Source organism: Penicillium verhagenii (assembly GCF_028828195.1).
Source record: "Penicillium verhagenii strain IBT 33310 chromosome Unknown utg000005l_segment0_segment0, whole genome shotgun sequence".
Classification (NCBI taxonomy): domain Eukaryota; kingdom Fungi; phylum Ascomycota; class Eurotiomycetes; order Eurotiales; family Aspergillaceae; genus Penicillium; species Penicillium verhagenii.
The window spans coordinates 2728167-2743401 of record NW_026643169.1 but is presented as its reverse complement, the minus strand read 5'-3'; the positions used below and the strand labels follow the sequence as shown (position 1 = coordinate 2743401).

At 48.6% G+C, this 15235-nt stretch overlaps 6 protein-coding genes across 6 annotated transcripts; 2 read left to right on the top strand and 4 right to left on the bottom strand.

Annotated features, from left to right (window-relative positions):
* Positions 1 to 254: 254 nt before the first annotated feature.
* Positions 255 to 1790, bottom strand: N7466_004544 (WD40 repeat domain-containing protein; the record flags this gene model as incomplete). Its single annotated transcript, XM_057163941.1, has 3 exons — positions 255 to 1445; positions 1519 to 1684; positions 1753 to 1790. 3 exons carry the CDS (start codon positions 1788 to 1790, stop codon positions 255 to 257), a joined length of 1395 nt encoding a protein of 464 aa, XP_057022622.1.
* Positions 1791 to 2483: 693 nt separating this feature from the next.
* Positions 2484 to 5396, top strand: N7466_004543 (putative spindle pole body component; the record flags this gene model as incomplete). The annotated part of the gene is made up of 4 exons (XM_057163940.1): positions 2484 to 2543; positions 2624 to 2832; positions 2902 to 5293; positions 5358 to 5396. The coding sequence occupies 4 exons, from the start codon at positions 2484 to 2486 to the stop codon at positions 5394 to 5396; spliced, it is 2700 nt and encodes an 899-aa protein (XP_057022621.1).
* Positions 5397 to 6303: 907 nt separating this feature from the next.
* On the bottom strand, positions 6304 to 8229 carry N7466_004542 (flavin-containing monooxygenase; the record flags this gene model as incomplete). The annotated part of the gene is made up of 9 exons (XM_057163939.1): positions 6304 to 6313; positions 6445 to 6531; positions 6596 to 6798; positions 6876 to 7010; positions 7069 to 7121; positions 7189 to 7405; positions 7471 to 7535; positions 7595 to 8002; positions 8070 to 8229. The coding sequence occupies 9 exons, from the start codon at positions 8227 to 8229 to the stop codon at positions 6304 to 6306; spliced, it is 1338 nt and encodes a 445-aa protein (XP_057022620.1).
* A 1608-nt stretch (positions 8230 to 9837) lies between these two features.
* On the top strand, positions 9838 to 11869 carry N7466_004541 (uncharacterized protein; the record flags this gene model as incomplete). The annotated part of the gene is made up of 3 exons (XM_057163938.1): positions 9838 to 10362; positions 10429 to 11099; positions 11167 to 11869. 3 exons carry the CDS (start codon positions 9838 to 9840, stop codon positions 11867 to 11869), a joined length of 1899 nt encoding a protein of 632 aa, XP_057022619.1.
* A 976-nt stretch (positions 11870 to 12845) lies between these two features.
* Positions 12846 to 13681, bottom strand: N7466_004540 (60S ribosomal protein eL8; the record flags this gene model as incomplete). Its single annotated transcript, XM_057163937.1, has 2 exons — positions 12846 to 13556; positions 13634 to 13681. 2 exons carry the CDS (start codon positions 13679 to 13681, stop codon positions 12846 to 12848), a joined length of 759 nt encoding a protein of 252 aa, XP_057022618.1.
* An 841-nt stretch (positions 13682 to 14522) lies between these two features.
* N7466_004539 (putative AP-3 adaptor complex subunit sigma) lies at positions 14523 to 15152 on the bottom strand (the record flags this gene model as incomplete). Its single annotated transcript, XM_057163936.1, has 2 exons — positions 14523 to 15011; positions 15084 to 15152. 2 exons carry the CDS (start codon positions 15150 to 15152, stop codon positions 14523 to 14525), a joined length of 558 nt encoding a protein of 185 aa, XP_057022617.1.
* Positions 15153 to 15235: the final 83 nt, after the last annotated feature.

The window sequence follows — 15235 nt, the reverse complement described above, 5'->3', positions numbered from 1 at the left end:
GTGGATGTGGTCCACCTATTCCTAAATCACTTGTAAATGGGAAAAAAAGTACTGGTATCACAGAAGAGAGACCAAACTCCTTTGCCTGAAAACGACGAACAGTCCTTCTAGCGCTGAAACCCTGCAGTGCGTCGCTTTGGTGGTTCCGTTATTTCGTAAAAAAGCTTGATCTGGCAAGGGCGTTCCTGGGGTTCAAATAGGGCATGTCGTCCATATTTGATCAGAAGCTTTGCCTAGGTAGATTGTTTCGGCCGTCATGATGCAAAGACCTTGACCTTGAGATCCACACTGCCAGTGGCAACCACACATCTGATTGACATTTTGTTTGCGGCCTTGGGATCATCCTTTGCACCGTTGGCACCAGATTCCGCAGTACCGTTGGCCGCAGAATCGCCATTCGCGCCAGTATCTTTAATCAAAGGAGGTGCCCACCGAATTGAACTGACAAAGTGATCATGGGCATCGATCGTACGCACGCACTTGCATTCCTGGGTAAGATCCCAGCATCGTAAGGTCTTGTCGTCTGCGACTGAAAGCAGATATTTGCCACCAGGGTGAAACACCAACCCGCGTACCCAATTGTCATGGCCCACTAGGGTTTTAATCAAGTTGCCCCGTGCATCCCAGAGACGAATTGTCTTGTCACGACCTGCGGACGCCACAAATTCTGCGGACGATGAGGCCGGTGGCGGCTTCTTCTGGCCTGCAAGAGGTGCAAGATACGGGTAGCTGGTAGCTGGAGCAAAGGCAACGCACTCGATGTAATGTTCATGTCCCAAGAAAGTAGCTTTTGTTTCTCCCGAAGAGATATCCCACAGCCGAGGAACTTGATCGTCACCAGCAGAAAATAGGAAGCGACCATCTGGAGACGGCACAACGTCACGTACCCAGGCAGCATGTCCTTGCAGTGTCTTGACACAATATCCTGTCGTTACATCCCATATCCGGAGTGTCATATCCCGAGACGCAGACACCAGAAGGTTTCCAGACATAGGAGATCCCGCCGCCCCTGACGGGATGAAGCGAACCGCAGATACGCTATGATCGTGTCCTGGTAGGGTTCTGATATTTTTATATTCGTCTGCGGGGTCCCACAGCTTGATAGTGAGATCAGATGAGCAGGATACAAGGAGGGTGCCCCCTCGCGGGCCTCCATAATCCACATCTAAGACAGCTCTCGTGTGACCCTTGATTGTACGTTCGAGCTCGCCCAGCTCCCAGTCCCAGATTTTAATTGTCGTATCTTCCGAGCCGGATGCGAGAGATGAGAAAATCGGGTGAAAAGCGACACAGGTAATCGGTTGCCGGTGCGACTCAAGATCGTGACGAGCTGGCGCTCGGGGCAGCCAGGAGGCGGGGTCCTGGTTTCTTCGTGACAGCGACGTCGGAGTCGCGGTGTCCAGCTCAGCCTGGAGCGAGGCACATCGCGATTCCAAATCCATAATCTAAGACAAAAGACGGATCAGTTTCTCGGATCTTCTGTATCTCTTCTCACCGACATGTGAATGATGCCCATACCTTCTTTTGTAATCGGACTACGCTAGTCCACTTCTTCTCTAAGAGTCCCTCATATTTCTTCAGTGTAGAGTCGTCGACAGTGACTGAGTCACCAAGTTCTTCTCGCAGCGCTGTGGAGCTTTGGGGTAAATTCGCTGAAGCCAGGTAGGCAATGATTGACTTGTGTCTGCAGCAAGAAACCTTCATATTAGTAAATGATCACTGTCGCGTTCGAATCCACACCAGGGCGCATACAGCTCCTCCGCCTGCCGCGCCGTGAGTAGTTGGCTCATGGTGCCGGCGGCTGTGTGTGTTTCCCAGGTAGTCCTCAAATCACCTCCGCATGCACCGGAGGCCGTCGCTTGCGCAGAACGAAGGAGGGAATGATTTGAACAAACGACCAAAGTCCCTCAAGGCAAATTGATATTAGCGAAAGATAATTGAAGTTATTTTTCTTTGCCGAAGGGGGGTTTTTTTCCTCAGGAAGTTCAAGATGTAAAGGTGAAGATCCACCGCGGGGTTTGAAGCAACAAAACAACGACACCGCCAAGCCCACTTGTTTACTTCCCGATCTGTGTTTATTTCCTTTTCCCCTCTGGATCTTGTAATCACTTCCTCCTCCAGATCCCTCGACAACTTGTGGAAGAACTTTCATGATTTGACGAGATTTAATTTCTTTCTATGCTCGTCTTTCATCTATTCTATCTTTCCCACCTCTGTGAAGCGATCGATATCCCTGATCGCGCGGACTGAGGCCCATCCCGAATTTCCTCCCGTCCTTTTCTTTGGGCACCAAAAACCTCCCGGTAAGAAAGATTGTCGCCCATACCTTGGAAGGCAGAATTCTTTGGTCTCAATTCGTTTGTTTATGTTTTGCATTGGCGGGTTGTCTGTGTAACTACTTGCAATCATCGACGCTGACAACGCTTCGTTGCTAGGTGCCAACTCAGTTACACCATCCTTTCACATCACTTTAGCCCGTCAACATGGCGGATGCTGAACCCGATTTCTCCTCCTTGCCACTGCCCGACCGGTTCGCCCATAAGGTGTGTTACTCTTCATAGCGCTCCGGGGAAAGGTACCAAATGACAAACCGAACTGACCATGACACCTCCATTCGCGATAGAACTGGAAAGTCCGCAAGGAAGGATATGAAGATGCCAAGGCACAATTTGAAAAGACACCCGATGAATCAGCACCGGTATTCACACCTTTCATACAAGACCCGAGTTTGTGGAAAGGGGCTGTCGCGGACTCCAACGTCGCCGCGCAGGTGGAGGGCTTGGGCGCATATTGTTCATTTCTGAAATTTGGAGGCGCACAAGCATGCACAAGGTATGCTTCCCTCGATTCTTTTGAATTATCTTGTTGATTTTTCGTGGACCCAATTGTTGACTTTTGCAGGACACGGAACCTCACGATCGGCCCGATCTCGGAAAAGGGCCTGCCATGTGCCAGACCAGCCGGTAAAGCCAGCGCACAAGAAGCGCTACTTTTATGCGTCGAATTAGATAAAGCCGACCCCGTTCTCGAAGACCTTTTGCCTACGCTATCGCACAAAGTACCTAAGGTGGTCGCTGGTACTTTGGCTGCTTTAACGCTTATCTACCATAACTTTGGATGCAAGATTGTGGACCCAAAGCCAACATTGAAGGCTTTAACTAAGGTATTCGGTCATGCGGATAAAAATGTGCGTGCCGAAGCACAGGGTCTCACTGTGGAGATGTATCGATGGCTTCGCGAGGCCATGAAACCACTCTTCTGGGGCGACTTGAAGCCGGTTCAGCAGCAGGATTTGGAGAAGTTATTCGAAGCGGTGAAGCAGGAGCCACCGCCGAAGCAAGAACGTTTCACTCGAGTTCAACAAGATGCGATGGCCGCAGCTAGTGCAGCACCGTCAGGCGGTGATGATATGGAGGAAGGGGAGGAATTCGCCGAGGAAGAAGAAGAAGGCGAAATGATCGATCTCGCAGAACCTGTTGATGTGATGCCAAAGGTGCCTAAAGACCTTCATGACCAACTAGCCTCATCGAAATGGAAAGATCGTAAGGAAGCGTTAGATGCATTTTACAATGTGATCAATGTTCCTCGCATCAAAGATGGGCCATATGATGAAATCGTGAGAGCATTGGCAAAATGCATGAAAGACGCCAATGTCGCGGTGGTGACTGTTGCTGCGAACTGTGTCGATCTTCTGGCTAGAGGTTTGCGCAGCTCTTTCATGAAACACCGATCTACTATTCTGGTGCCGATGCTGGAGCGTCTCAAGGAAAAGAAACAGGCCGTGGCTGATGCTTTGGGCGGAGCACTCTATGCTGTGTTCTTATCGACAGATCTTTCAGACTGTCTAGAAGATATTTTGGAATATCTCAAGCACAAGAATCCCCAAGTGAAGCAGGAAACAGTTAAATTTTTGATTCGCTGCCTTCGCAATACACGGATTGTTCCATCCAAACCGGAGATCAAGTCCATCGCTGATGCTGGTACAAAGCTTCTAACTGAGTCCACGGAAGGTATTCGAGCTGGCGGTGCAGAGACTCTGGGTACTCTCATGAAGATTCTGGGCGAACGGGCCATGAACCCTTACCTTGAGGGACTGGATGAGATCCGGAAAGCCAAGGTCAAGGAATTTTTCGAAACTGCAGAGGTCAAGGCCAAGGATCGACCCAAGCCGATCGTCGCGCCTCCCAAGCCCGCTGCTCCAGCAGCCAGAAAGGCCATGCCCGGAAAGAAGCCAGCGATGGGCTTGAAGAAACCCGCTGCTGCGGCTGCCCCACCCCCGGCAGAAGAACCCCCGGCTCGGGCTGCTCCTAAGGCCATTCCCTCGAAGCTCGGTGGTATTCCAAAGACCGGTGGTCTCGCTCCTCCTGGCTCGAAGCTACGGAGCAAGCTAGGTGGCCCAGGAGGTATCGCATCACCATCAGCAAGACGAGTTGCCCCTCCACCGGCAGAGGAGGAAGCTCCCCCGCCAGCTGCACCGAAATTCGGCCTTGGTCGTGGTCTCGCTGGCCGTCCTATTGCAAGACCATCAGCAGCTGTTGAATCAGCCCCTGCTCCTGCGCCTGCCATGAGTGGCATCTCAGCGGCGGAACGCGCCGAGCTTGAGGAACTCCGCGATGAGAAGGAGAGATTTGCTCGATCCATTGAGGAAATGAAGTCCGAACGCTCAAAATTCAACAACCAGATCACCGAGCTTCAGAACCAAAATGCTCAGCTCATTGAAGATCACACCAGAGATGTTTTGAGCATCAAAGCGAAGGAGACCCAACTGGTCCGCGCACGGAGTGACGCCGAGGCTGCTGAGGCCAATGTTCAAAAGCAACAGCGGGAGATTGAACGATTGAAGCGTGAGTTGGCACGGGCTCTTCGAGCAACTGCAATGAGCCCGCCCCATATGTCAACGGAAAGTGGAAGCATGGGCTATTCGGAGCCCGCATCGATCTACCATGAAGCCTCTAGTGGGACTCCCTCGGTAACACGATCTGGTCTCCATATGGGATCTCGCTTTGAGAGCTCCCGCCCTCGAAGCTACGCTTCAGCCAGTCCAAGTGAAGAGAAGGAAAACACCGGTCTTGAATCACCAGGTTTCGGCAGCCGAGATGCAGGCCTTGGCCGACGCAAGTTAAGTCCGACATATGGCTACTCTGCAGCTGGAAGCCCAACCCGCACATCAACTCGGAACTCCACTACCTTTGCCGATGATGACCAACAACCCCGATCATCAGAGCCCGCAGAAAATTGGAAGCGAGCTGCTGAAGTTACCAGCCAGCTCAAGGCCCGAATCGAACAAATGAAGGTAAGGCATAAATCCGAGTCTCTCTCATCCGTCACCTATCAACAGACTACTAACTCAATTATAGGCTCGGCAAGGACTGTCACGACCTCCCCCTCAACGTTAATGACAAAATGACCATCACAATACTTACTATATTCCTCTTTCCCTTTTGACGTGTTTAGACTGGGGTTATTTCATGCTGTCACGACCTGATCTTGTGGTCTCGAATTCTGGGGGCGCTGGGCTGGACTTATGGCTTCTGTACTCTGTACTCTATCCCCTCGGCTGTTTCTTTGCGCTTGGTCTTCTTTTCCCCCTGTAATTTCTACATACCAACGTTCCAATTTTTTGTTTTGACCTTCTTTCCGAGGTCACCTCGCTTTATTCCACACGTTTTCCTGGGTTCTTGCTTTTTGTTTCTCATTCGGGGGTCTTGTCTATTAATGAACCTCCTATCGTGGACATTTCTGTCTTTTATCTAACTGGCCATTTTGTGACCTGGAGATTGTATACTTAAGTGTGTTTGCTAGTCCCTAACCCGATTCTTGGAAACCTTCCAAGCTCCTCCATAAATTATGAAATCTCTGGATTCAATCCGTGGATGGGGTGTCTCTCTCGCCTTCCTAGGGTCAACTGGCTCTTGCTCAAAATTCCAAGGTTACTTCTCCATCTGGATGTCAGGTGGGTTATCTAGTAAACGCATATTATTCTAAAGGTTTCTATGGATGGATTTGAGCTTCTCTCGATCTCTGAGCAGTTCAATACCCTAGCTCTTGGCGCGCTTTTCAAGGTTGGTGGCTCGTTCATGGATTCAAATGTTGTGGGAACAGCTGGGTGGTGCCCAGGTGGAGGCTTCATGTTTGACCAGTGGACCCTGTCGTGGGTACTTGGTAATGTGTAGTTCGTCCAGTATCTTTAAAGGTTCTAGCATCTATATATCCAATCCCGATCACTGGCACTCCAATACATTGAATACCAGAGATAAAATGTGTTCCAAGGGTATACGAACCAGTTCTTCTCGGACCCTTTATCTATAAAATACTGCGATATCATTAGTAACGTCTTTAGGTAACGAGGATAAATCCGGAAGAGGAATGGGAAGAGCACATACACTTCCACAGTTACTATTATGCACTGTATTATCAATGGCGCGGTGAAGCTTTGCATCGTACCGTTGTTCGCTGCTTAACTTGACCTCGGCAGAGGCAGCCCGGCGGAGTAAGATAGGGCTGATAATTTTGATAACCATATCCACCTCACTGTCAAAACCTGTCAGCACGTTTCTCAAGCAAGAAATGACTTAGTTTGATAGAGCTGGCATACCTCTCAATAATCTGGATGGTGGATGTATACAGCCGGCCAGAGTTGGGCCCGAGGATATAAAAGAAATTGGGAAATCCATGCATAGCAACTGTTTTGAAGGTGGCTTTATGGCCATATTCTTTCCAATGTTGCTCTCGCGTCTTGCCCTGGCGCCCTCGGATCTGGGTATCATAATGAGTGAGGGAAAATCCATTGGCAAGAAGCTAATTTGTGATAAATTGTTAGTTTTCCCGGGCGGCAGATGATAGATCTTGTAGATAGTATATGATGGGGTTCATACGATGACATCGACAGGAAACCCCTGGCCGGACTTTGTGATAATTGAGTTTGGCGTGATCTCCATCATGGGGTCGTCGGTCAAGTGCATATTACTCTCGTGAAGAGTAGCGAGGTAACCTCGGTCAAAGACTCGCCTCTGATAAAAATTTGTGAGCTTTGTTCCAAGGCTATTCAACTTGAGATCGACCTCTTACCTTGCAGCCAAATTCGAAGGAAGGTATTAATAGATGCCAGTATGCTTCTGTCTCTGTTCGTTAGTTGAATGTTTCTTCAAGATTTCCGTCAACTGGTATGGAAGGCGAGTTGAATCATACCTGGCGCTGACTTTTGAACGTATTCCCGGCTTTTCCTCTCAACCGAGTCCCGTCCCGATTTCCCGAGCGCGGTGTTCTGAAATCTGAACCACATTATTTCCATATAGAGAAAAAGGAATATGCGAATAATGTAGAGCAAGAAAGGGAAACGGTTGAATCGATCCCTCCACTCTCGAGATATCATATGGTTCTTCGCCTCGACAAGATGATGGGAAGACTATTTGGAAATTCAAATGTTAGCCAAGATAATTATTGACCATGAATCAAAGGAATGATGCTGACCTTCATGAATTGTGTTACTGATCTTGTCTTGCCAATGATTGCAGGGACTAGTTGTGCAGCGGATGCTATGTTTCACTATCAGTGTTGAGTCCGAAGATAATCGCGGGAGAGAATGTAGTCTTACCTCCGTTCCCAATCACGGCCACGTTTTTATCTGTGAGATCAACATTGTGATTCCACTTGGCAGTATGAATGATATCTCCCTGGAAGCGTTCGACACCGGGCACTCTGAGTTCTTGTGGATTAACCAGGCCACCAACTGCGGATATCAAGACCTGGCACTCCTGCGTGAAAAGCTCCTTTGTTTTGAGGTTCTGCAATGTCACAATCCAAGTCTGTGTCTTCTCTTGCCAAGTAGAATCAATCCACTCAACCTGTCCAGTAAAATGCTGATCAACCCGATATTTAGTGACGACAGAAGACAAATAATTCAAAATTTCCTGTTGGGGTGGAAACATCTGAGTGAAGTCGGAGCAGGGTTCAAAGGAAAAACTGTAGCAAAGCCCTGGAATATCCACGGCACATCCTGGATCTAGATGTCTAGTGATTAGATTGGTGCTGTTATATACATGATGAGAGACAAGTGATGCAGTACTCACATGTATTAGCAAGCCAGGTTCCTCCAAGCCCTGGTTGACGATCATAGATGGCGTAATCGTTTAAGTTGTAGACTTTTTTGAGACGACAAGCCATCGCAATGCCTGATACTCCACCGCCAATGATAATGACCCGTGACGGGGGCCTAGATGGAAGACTCATGGTGAAATGGGGGAAGTAGATTGTAAAAGCTATTTTTTATTGAAAAAATAAGAGAACATTGGAAGAGAAGGCCATTCTGATGAATAGATATACTGAGGAAAAAACTCAGAGCCCAAAACAGGAAGGATATTTACTCCATACGCGTGTAAAAGGTCAAGGAAAAAAACTGCATACTCCTACCCTCCTGGAGATGCCGTGAGGCTTTTCAGGGTCCACATCAGGCCCTAATCGAGCAGTCAGTAGAACAATGAATAATCAACAATCCACAAATGCCAACACACCAGCCACAGACCCATTTGCAGAGAATTAGGGCAGATCCAAAGCGATTGAGCTGAACACCGCCTGTTCAGCTCCATAGTATAAACTTTTTCTTGTTCACAAATCTTGCATATCTTCTATTCCTTTTTTCCCGTCTTCACGTCACGGTTCGTCACGGAATGTTCGTCACGGATCCACTGGGCTGTCAATAGTCCAGTGGTGGATCTACTTTACGGTTAGCGTCAGCAGAATAACCCGAAACCAACCAATCACCCTGTTTATCTATAGTTTCACAGATTTTGCCTGTCGCCTGACATTTGTTTCCTATAGGGCAATCTCAGCCACAGTCTTTTCCGAGCTCTCGGCTACTGGCTACCGAAGCACGAACGACATTGGCAGCCCGCTGTCACCGTTCATCTCAGCTAGCCCTCGATCTGCGCTAGTCACTAGATAAGCCTAGTCTGCATTATATCATAGGCTCGGGGCCGGCGAAAGCCGTACATCTGCCTATGTCTCGTCGCTTCTTTTTGCCTTGGGATGAATTTTTCTTTTTTGGCATTTTCCCCAAGGGCGTTCGTGGATACAGCCACAGAGTCCCTGGGCTTCCGGCGATTACCGAGGACCACCTTTGCCTACGCCAGCGAGCCGTTTCGGGCTTGCATTTTTTCAGCCAGCCTCTATCTACCTCGAAGGCTTGTGCAGAGTCTAGGGCAGCACGGTCCCAGGACGACTTGACTTCGGAGGCAGCGTTACGAGTCTGAACTGAAGTTGGGCTTCAAAGTTTACCCATGGCATCGATCTACCAGCCCTAATCAATGTGTTTTTCTTATCCATTCGTTTCTTAACTCGACTTGCAAATTTTATTCTTTTCTTTTTGAAAGGTTTTCTGTTGGGTCTCTATGCCATACTGGCGTTGCTTAATGAATGCCGGTAATCCGGAACTAAGCCTCCCCTGTGGCGCATGTCCCCATCTTGGATTGACTTAAACCCCTTGTCAACCGTGGTCCATGATTCGGTAACTGCCGAAAGGAAACTAGCTTTGAGAGATACGGCAAGTCGACGAACGCCAGGATGCTTCCGAGCGGCTGGTGAGCTAAGATACCTGACTCGTTGGGCCTCACCTGGGCCGTAAGACAATCGGACTTGCCGCATCACGATCGTTCTGTTTCTTTTTACGTCACAACTTAATCTAATCATATTTCTATTGTTTATAAAACTCCACATTGGATCTCTGGAAAACAAAACACAGGAAAATTTGCTTGGGGCGCTGGTCGTTACTCGGAGATATTTTCCGACTGTTTGGTTTCTCTCAACCCTTGAGACCTACTAGGTACTCCAGCACTTCCAAGCATGATTTTCTTAAATGCACCAGTATTACTGGTGTTCTTGGGCCACGAGCAACAGATTGAATCATACTGGACAAAGGGCCTTTTAGGGGCTGCTGCCATTGCCCTAGTTTGCACAGTTCTTCCTTTAACCATTCTCTTTCTTCAAGCCCTCTTCGTTCCTCGTCAACTGGTCTCAGTATCTGATAAAGAACAAGTTGAGCCCACCACATTCTTGGGGAAACCGCTCTTTTTCCCAGTTCAGTTCAATCATATCCGCCTCAGACCTGTCAAGGATCAGTTCATCAATCGGTTTCTCCTTGTGGGTACTCCGGTTGGTCTCCGTTGTCGCATTGGGAGCTTGCTTGCCGTCGACGATAACTCTCTCGATGTGACACCACCACCTGGCGGCGTGGAAAAGTATTGGTCATGGAGCCGTCTTTCTTCACAGCTATCTTGTTGGTTCACTGTCGATTCTGCACGTTTCCTGCACCGTGGAGAACACGGGCTGGATCTTCGAACAAAGCTTGACAATTTCCTCCGCGATCAGGTATGTGACAAATCCATCATCGTCTAACCAAACCTGGCATTAATTGACTTGGATTTTTTGAAATAGAATGAGAACCCTGCACAGTGGCCCTATGCCTATCTTCTGGGTGTACCCCAGTTCTTGGGGTGGTCTCGCTCAGTGGTTTCTTGGTGGTACCTCTACAACGAGAACAGGGAGATCGATGCAATGATCTTTGAAATCAACAATTCCTACTATGAGAAGAGGAATATTTTCCTCAGAGTGAAGTCTACCTCTGATGATCCCGTCGCTCCACCTCCAGATCTGCCAGTGGAGTATCTTGACCAGTTACAGCTGGCACGCTCGTTGGTTTCTTTGCCCCGAACCAAATTCTACCAGGGAACTTGGGTTAAGAGCATATTTGCGTCTCCGTTCGAGAAGGTAGATGGCCTTGTCTCCAATAGGATGATGGACCCTCTGCATCCAGCTGCCTGGAAGCCGAATACCTCCTTTTCCAACATGACAACAATGGAAGAAGATACGGGCGAAGTTCGCATGGCTACTCGCATGATTTGCGACGGGCCTCCGATTGATCCCACCAAGATGACTACTTTTGAGGTCGCCAAGTTCCTCACTCAATGGACATTACCAAATATTTTCACCACTGCAGAAATCGTGATCAAGGCCCTGAAAATCAAATTCTATGGTATGATGGTCATGAACAAGAAACCTCCCGTCCGCAGCGGGAGTGTTGGTCAGCCGATCACAAAGTTAGAAAGGTAATTAATTACCCTCCCCATGCTACTTTGTCACCATTGCCTTCTCGAATACTGACGCTGTTCCAAGTGACTTTGAACGTGTCTTCCGCTCCTATCTTACTGCCTGTGTCAAGGCTTGCCCAGAACCCATCGCGCTTACTTACTTACCTTGCCGGTCATTCACCAATGAGATTGTCCGCATGCAGTCCCCCTCATACGAGGCTTCTCACAAAAGTGCACTCACATTGACTGTCGAGCCTGCCGATCCGCGATTCTACTCAAGGTTCCCCGCTTATCTGGATGTGTCGACAGCTTTGGTCCAGGAAACCACGCCAGCAGGACTGGCCGCTGACCCAACTGCTCCGCCACTCATCGTATCTGACTTACCTCTTCTTACTTCCATACTTGAATCAGGGTCCAAGATGAAGCCTCAATCCAACGGCTTGAGCTGGAAAACGAAACTCCTGTTTTCTTGGTGCCGAAACTCGGCTCCTACTTTCATGGACAAGTTTGCTTTATCCATGTCAGATAGATCTGTCCGCGCCGCCTACCTCTCTTCAAATCTGGAGATTGCCAATGCTCGGAAGCTCGCATTTGGCTCTCAGAGCTTACTTGGAATCTGGGCATTAATATCATCTTGCTTGATTCGATGGTCCTTTTTGGAAGGCCTTTCTGCCTGGTGCAGTACTTTCTCGTTCGTTGGGAACGGTCATGTCGTGATGGTTGTTTCAGGATATATCTTTGCAGTGGGCGTCTGGGAGAGAACCAAGGCCTGGTTTCTTCAAAGTTAGGAGGCGCAGACATGGAATTCTTTTGTCCGCATAAAAAAATAACGATGGGGGCAGAGATCCCTAATACATACAAGGACCAGTCAACTGAAAGTCCCGCCGTTCTATGCGATACGACCTCATGGTTGACTTATCCAAACCCCTTGGCAATCGCCTAGCCCTAGTAACGACGCTCTTGAAGAACATGGTCCGATTCAGATCGGAAGCTTTCACATCACGCCCTGGCAGCTGCAAGCACTGGAGAGCGGCCTTGTTCCCTTCAATGGGTAGTTTGACACTCGCATGCTAAATTAAGCATTGCATAAAAAATATGGTCTCAGCTGTTACTACATACTATGTACTATGGAACTTAGATCCAATACTAAGATTTGCGCGTTGGAATACGGGCGTTTGCTTGATTTGTCTTACCCCAGGTGTTGTATATCTACATGAAAATTTTCTTCAAAATGTTGCAGCTCTCATGAAAAAATTTCTCCAGATCAATGTCAACATTTGAAGGTTTTCAAGTGCCGTGAATGAATTATGCTATGCCCCACTTAGGCTCAAGTGCTGTTTCGGACCTTAAAATATAGGTGGATCATGCCAAGAATCGACAAAAACTCTGCTCTTGCGAAAATTTTCTTCAAGAGCAGAGTTTTCAAATTACAACTACGAGTACAGAGTGCATGAATGCTGATCTCTAATATTGAAGCCATTCGGCATATTGAAGAGGTAGAGAAATGCATTCATGGGTATCTGCAAAAAGTGGTACATAAGAGGTGTTGAGAAATTCGTTAAGAAGAAATATTGTCTTTTTGGTTAGAACGGGCCAAAGGCCAGGAGCTCTTTCACACCAATCTAAAGCTAAAAGGCAAAAAAATTGGCCGTCAATAAGTTATCCAAAGCCTTGAACACCTTTCATTTCCCATTAAAACTTTTTGGCGCTTTTTAAATGTGGAGGCGATCCCGTCAAACAAAATCCAAGTCACGGAAAGTGAACTTAGACCTTGATGGCGCTCTCAGCAGCCTTGCGCTTCTTCTCGGTGCGGGCGTTGGCCTTGGCGCCCATGATGCCACCACCCCAGTGGCGGCGGGTCTCCTCGTACTTGTCGGTGTAACCCTCCTTGATGGTGGAGAGGAGCTTGGAGAACTCAGTCTTGTCCTCGGAGCGGACCTCAGTCAGGGCCAGAACGGCGGAGGTCTTCTTGTGGACGACCGTACCGAGACGGGCCTTGCCCTTGACAATGGCGTAGGGGACACCCATCTTGCGGCAGAGAGCGGGGAGGAAGACAACCAACTCAATGGGGTCAACGTCGTGGGCGATCAGGACGAGGGAAGCCTTCTTGTTCTCAACAAGGCCAACGACGTGGTTGAGACCGTACTTGACGTGGTAGGGCTTCTTGGAGACATCCTCCTTCTTCTTTCCCTCAGCGACGGCGGTAGCCTCCTGGACGAGACGCTCCTTCTTCTCGGCCTTGGTCTCAGGGCGGTACTTGGAAAGGAGCTTGAAGGTCTGGGCAGCGGTGTTGCGGTCCAGGGTGCTCTGGAACTGGGCAATTGAAGGAGGAACCTTCAAGCGCATGTTCAGAATCTTCTTCTGGCGCTGGAGGCGGACATATTCGGGCCACTTGACGAAGCGGGCCAAGTTGCGCTTGGGCTGGATGTCCTGGCCAATACCGAAGTTGCGGGAACGCTTCTCGAAGAGAGGGTTCTATATGAAAGAAGAAGAAAACTTCGATTAGTGTCTCGACTTCATTTTCTCAGACTCCCGATGGAAAGAAAACTAACCTTAGCGGCCTTCTTGGAACCAGCGGCCTTACCCTGGGGGTAGGGCATGGAGGCGGTCTTCTTTCCGGACTTGGGAGGCTATCATTGAGAAAAGAAGATCAGCGATCTAGTCCTTCACGGGCTGCATCTTCTTTAAACTCTATAGAGAACACGCGACCAACGCCGTTTTACGGGCGCTGGTCTTGTGGCTCAAGCCAGTTCATCGCCAATGTCCCAACATCTCTTTCGAGGCTATTGAGACAATTGACGGAAATTGCTTTGATCACAAGGATCGAAAGCTAGACAAAAAAAGTCTTCACAACATCGCTGCAGCAAGCGAAATGTGAGCAAGATATAATCAAATACTTACCACCATTATGTCGACTGGGGATCGTTGCGCTAGTTTGGCGATTGTCGAAGTGAGAAAGGAGAAAGTCTTGACACCGCGGGATCTTATTCCAAGTCTTCGTGGGCCGGATCGCGCTAGTGGGGTCATGTGATCCGGCTAGGGCATTAAAAGTGGGTTAGGGTAAATAGATCACGTGACACTTTGGCCTTCGATCTTACTAATCATATCAAAGCTCTGGTTTACTAACTAACTACTAACCAGTTAGTTAGTTAACTAGTTATTATACCAACTTAGCAGTCCGTCCATTAATTTATTAAATATCCATCAATCACCCTTTCATGAAAAATGGTTATGCATGATCCTAATCAGTCCACCACAGTATCGCTGAATAAATCGTAGCCGGGTGCAAGCAGCTCGTAAATGCTGTGGCAAGATACTACTAAGTAGTAGCGTCTATTTACATGAACATTCATAACGCCAGTCAATTGGAATCAAATCATGCAAACAAATGCCGCTAAATCAAATAAATAAGGAAAAGAAGTCTTGGATGACACCATTGTATCACCGCCAAGCTCCCAGGCTTGGAAGGCCACCCCGCCCAAGACCAGCACTGGCCGCTTGAACAGCCTTCCTCTTCCCTGCATTACCCTCTTGATTGCGCACACCTGCGACAATTCTATCGGTGTTGGTTTCCACCACAACGCCTCCGACGATCATCTCACTCAGGACAGCATGCATCGTCTCGTAGCCGAAGATGAGATCCAGTTCGCAGACGTTCTCAAACATGCGGTCCAAAGACTCCACAAAAACTTGGATCAGATCGATAAGAGCGAGTGGTGATTCCATGGATGTTGAGATCATTATGAATGATAAGGTAGCGTAGGTGCGGTAGGTGATCTGCGTGGGCGCATCGGAAGGTCCAGAGGCTGCGGAGCTGGAGCCTTGCGACGACAGCAGCGGAGGTAGGGGGAGGAAGTTACATGCGCTTGCTGGTCGCTGTGCAACGAGTTGGTATATTTGCGCGATGAGGGATTGTTGCGTTTGAGTGTCCTAGGGCATGTTGGTTAGTAGTGATATTCTCGGTGCTTGGTTTCATGACCGTGCTGAGCTATAGACACCCACCAGTTGTGTGTAGAACTTGGTCAGCCGTGGCTGGCCATTATTGTTGAAGACAAGTACTGCGTTGATCATGATGAAAGCCCACGGCACAATAGTAAAACATAAAGCAGAAGCTTGAATGGAGAAGTGAGCCAGTGAGTCGTGAGTCGTGACCG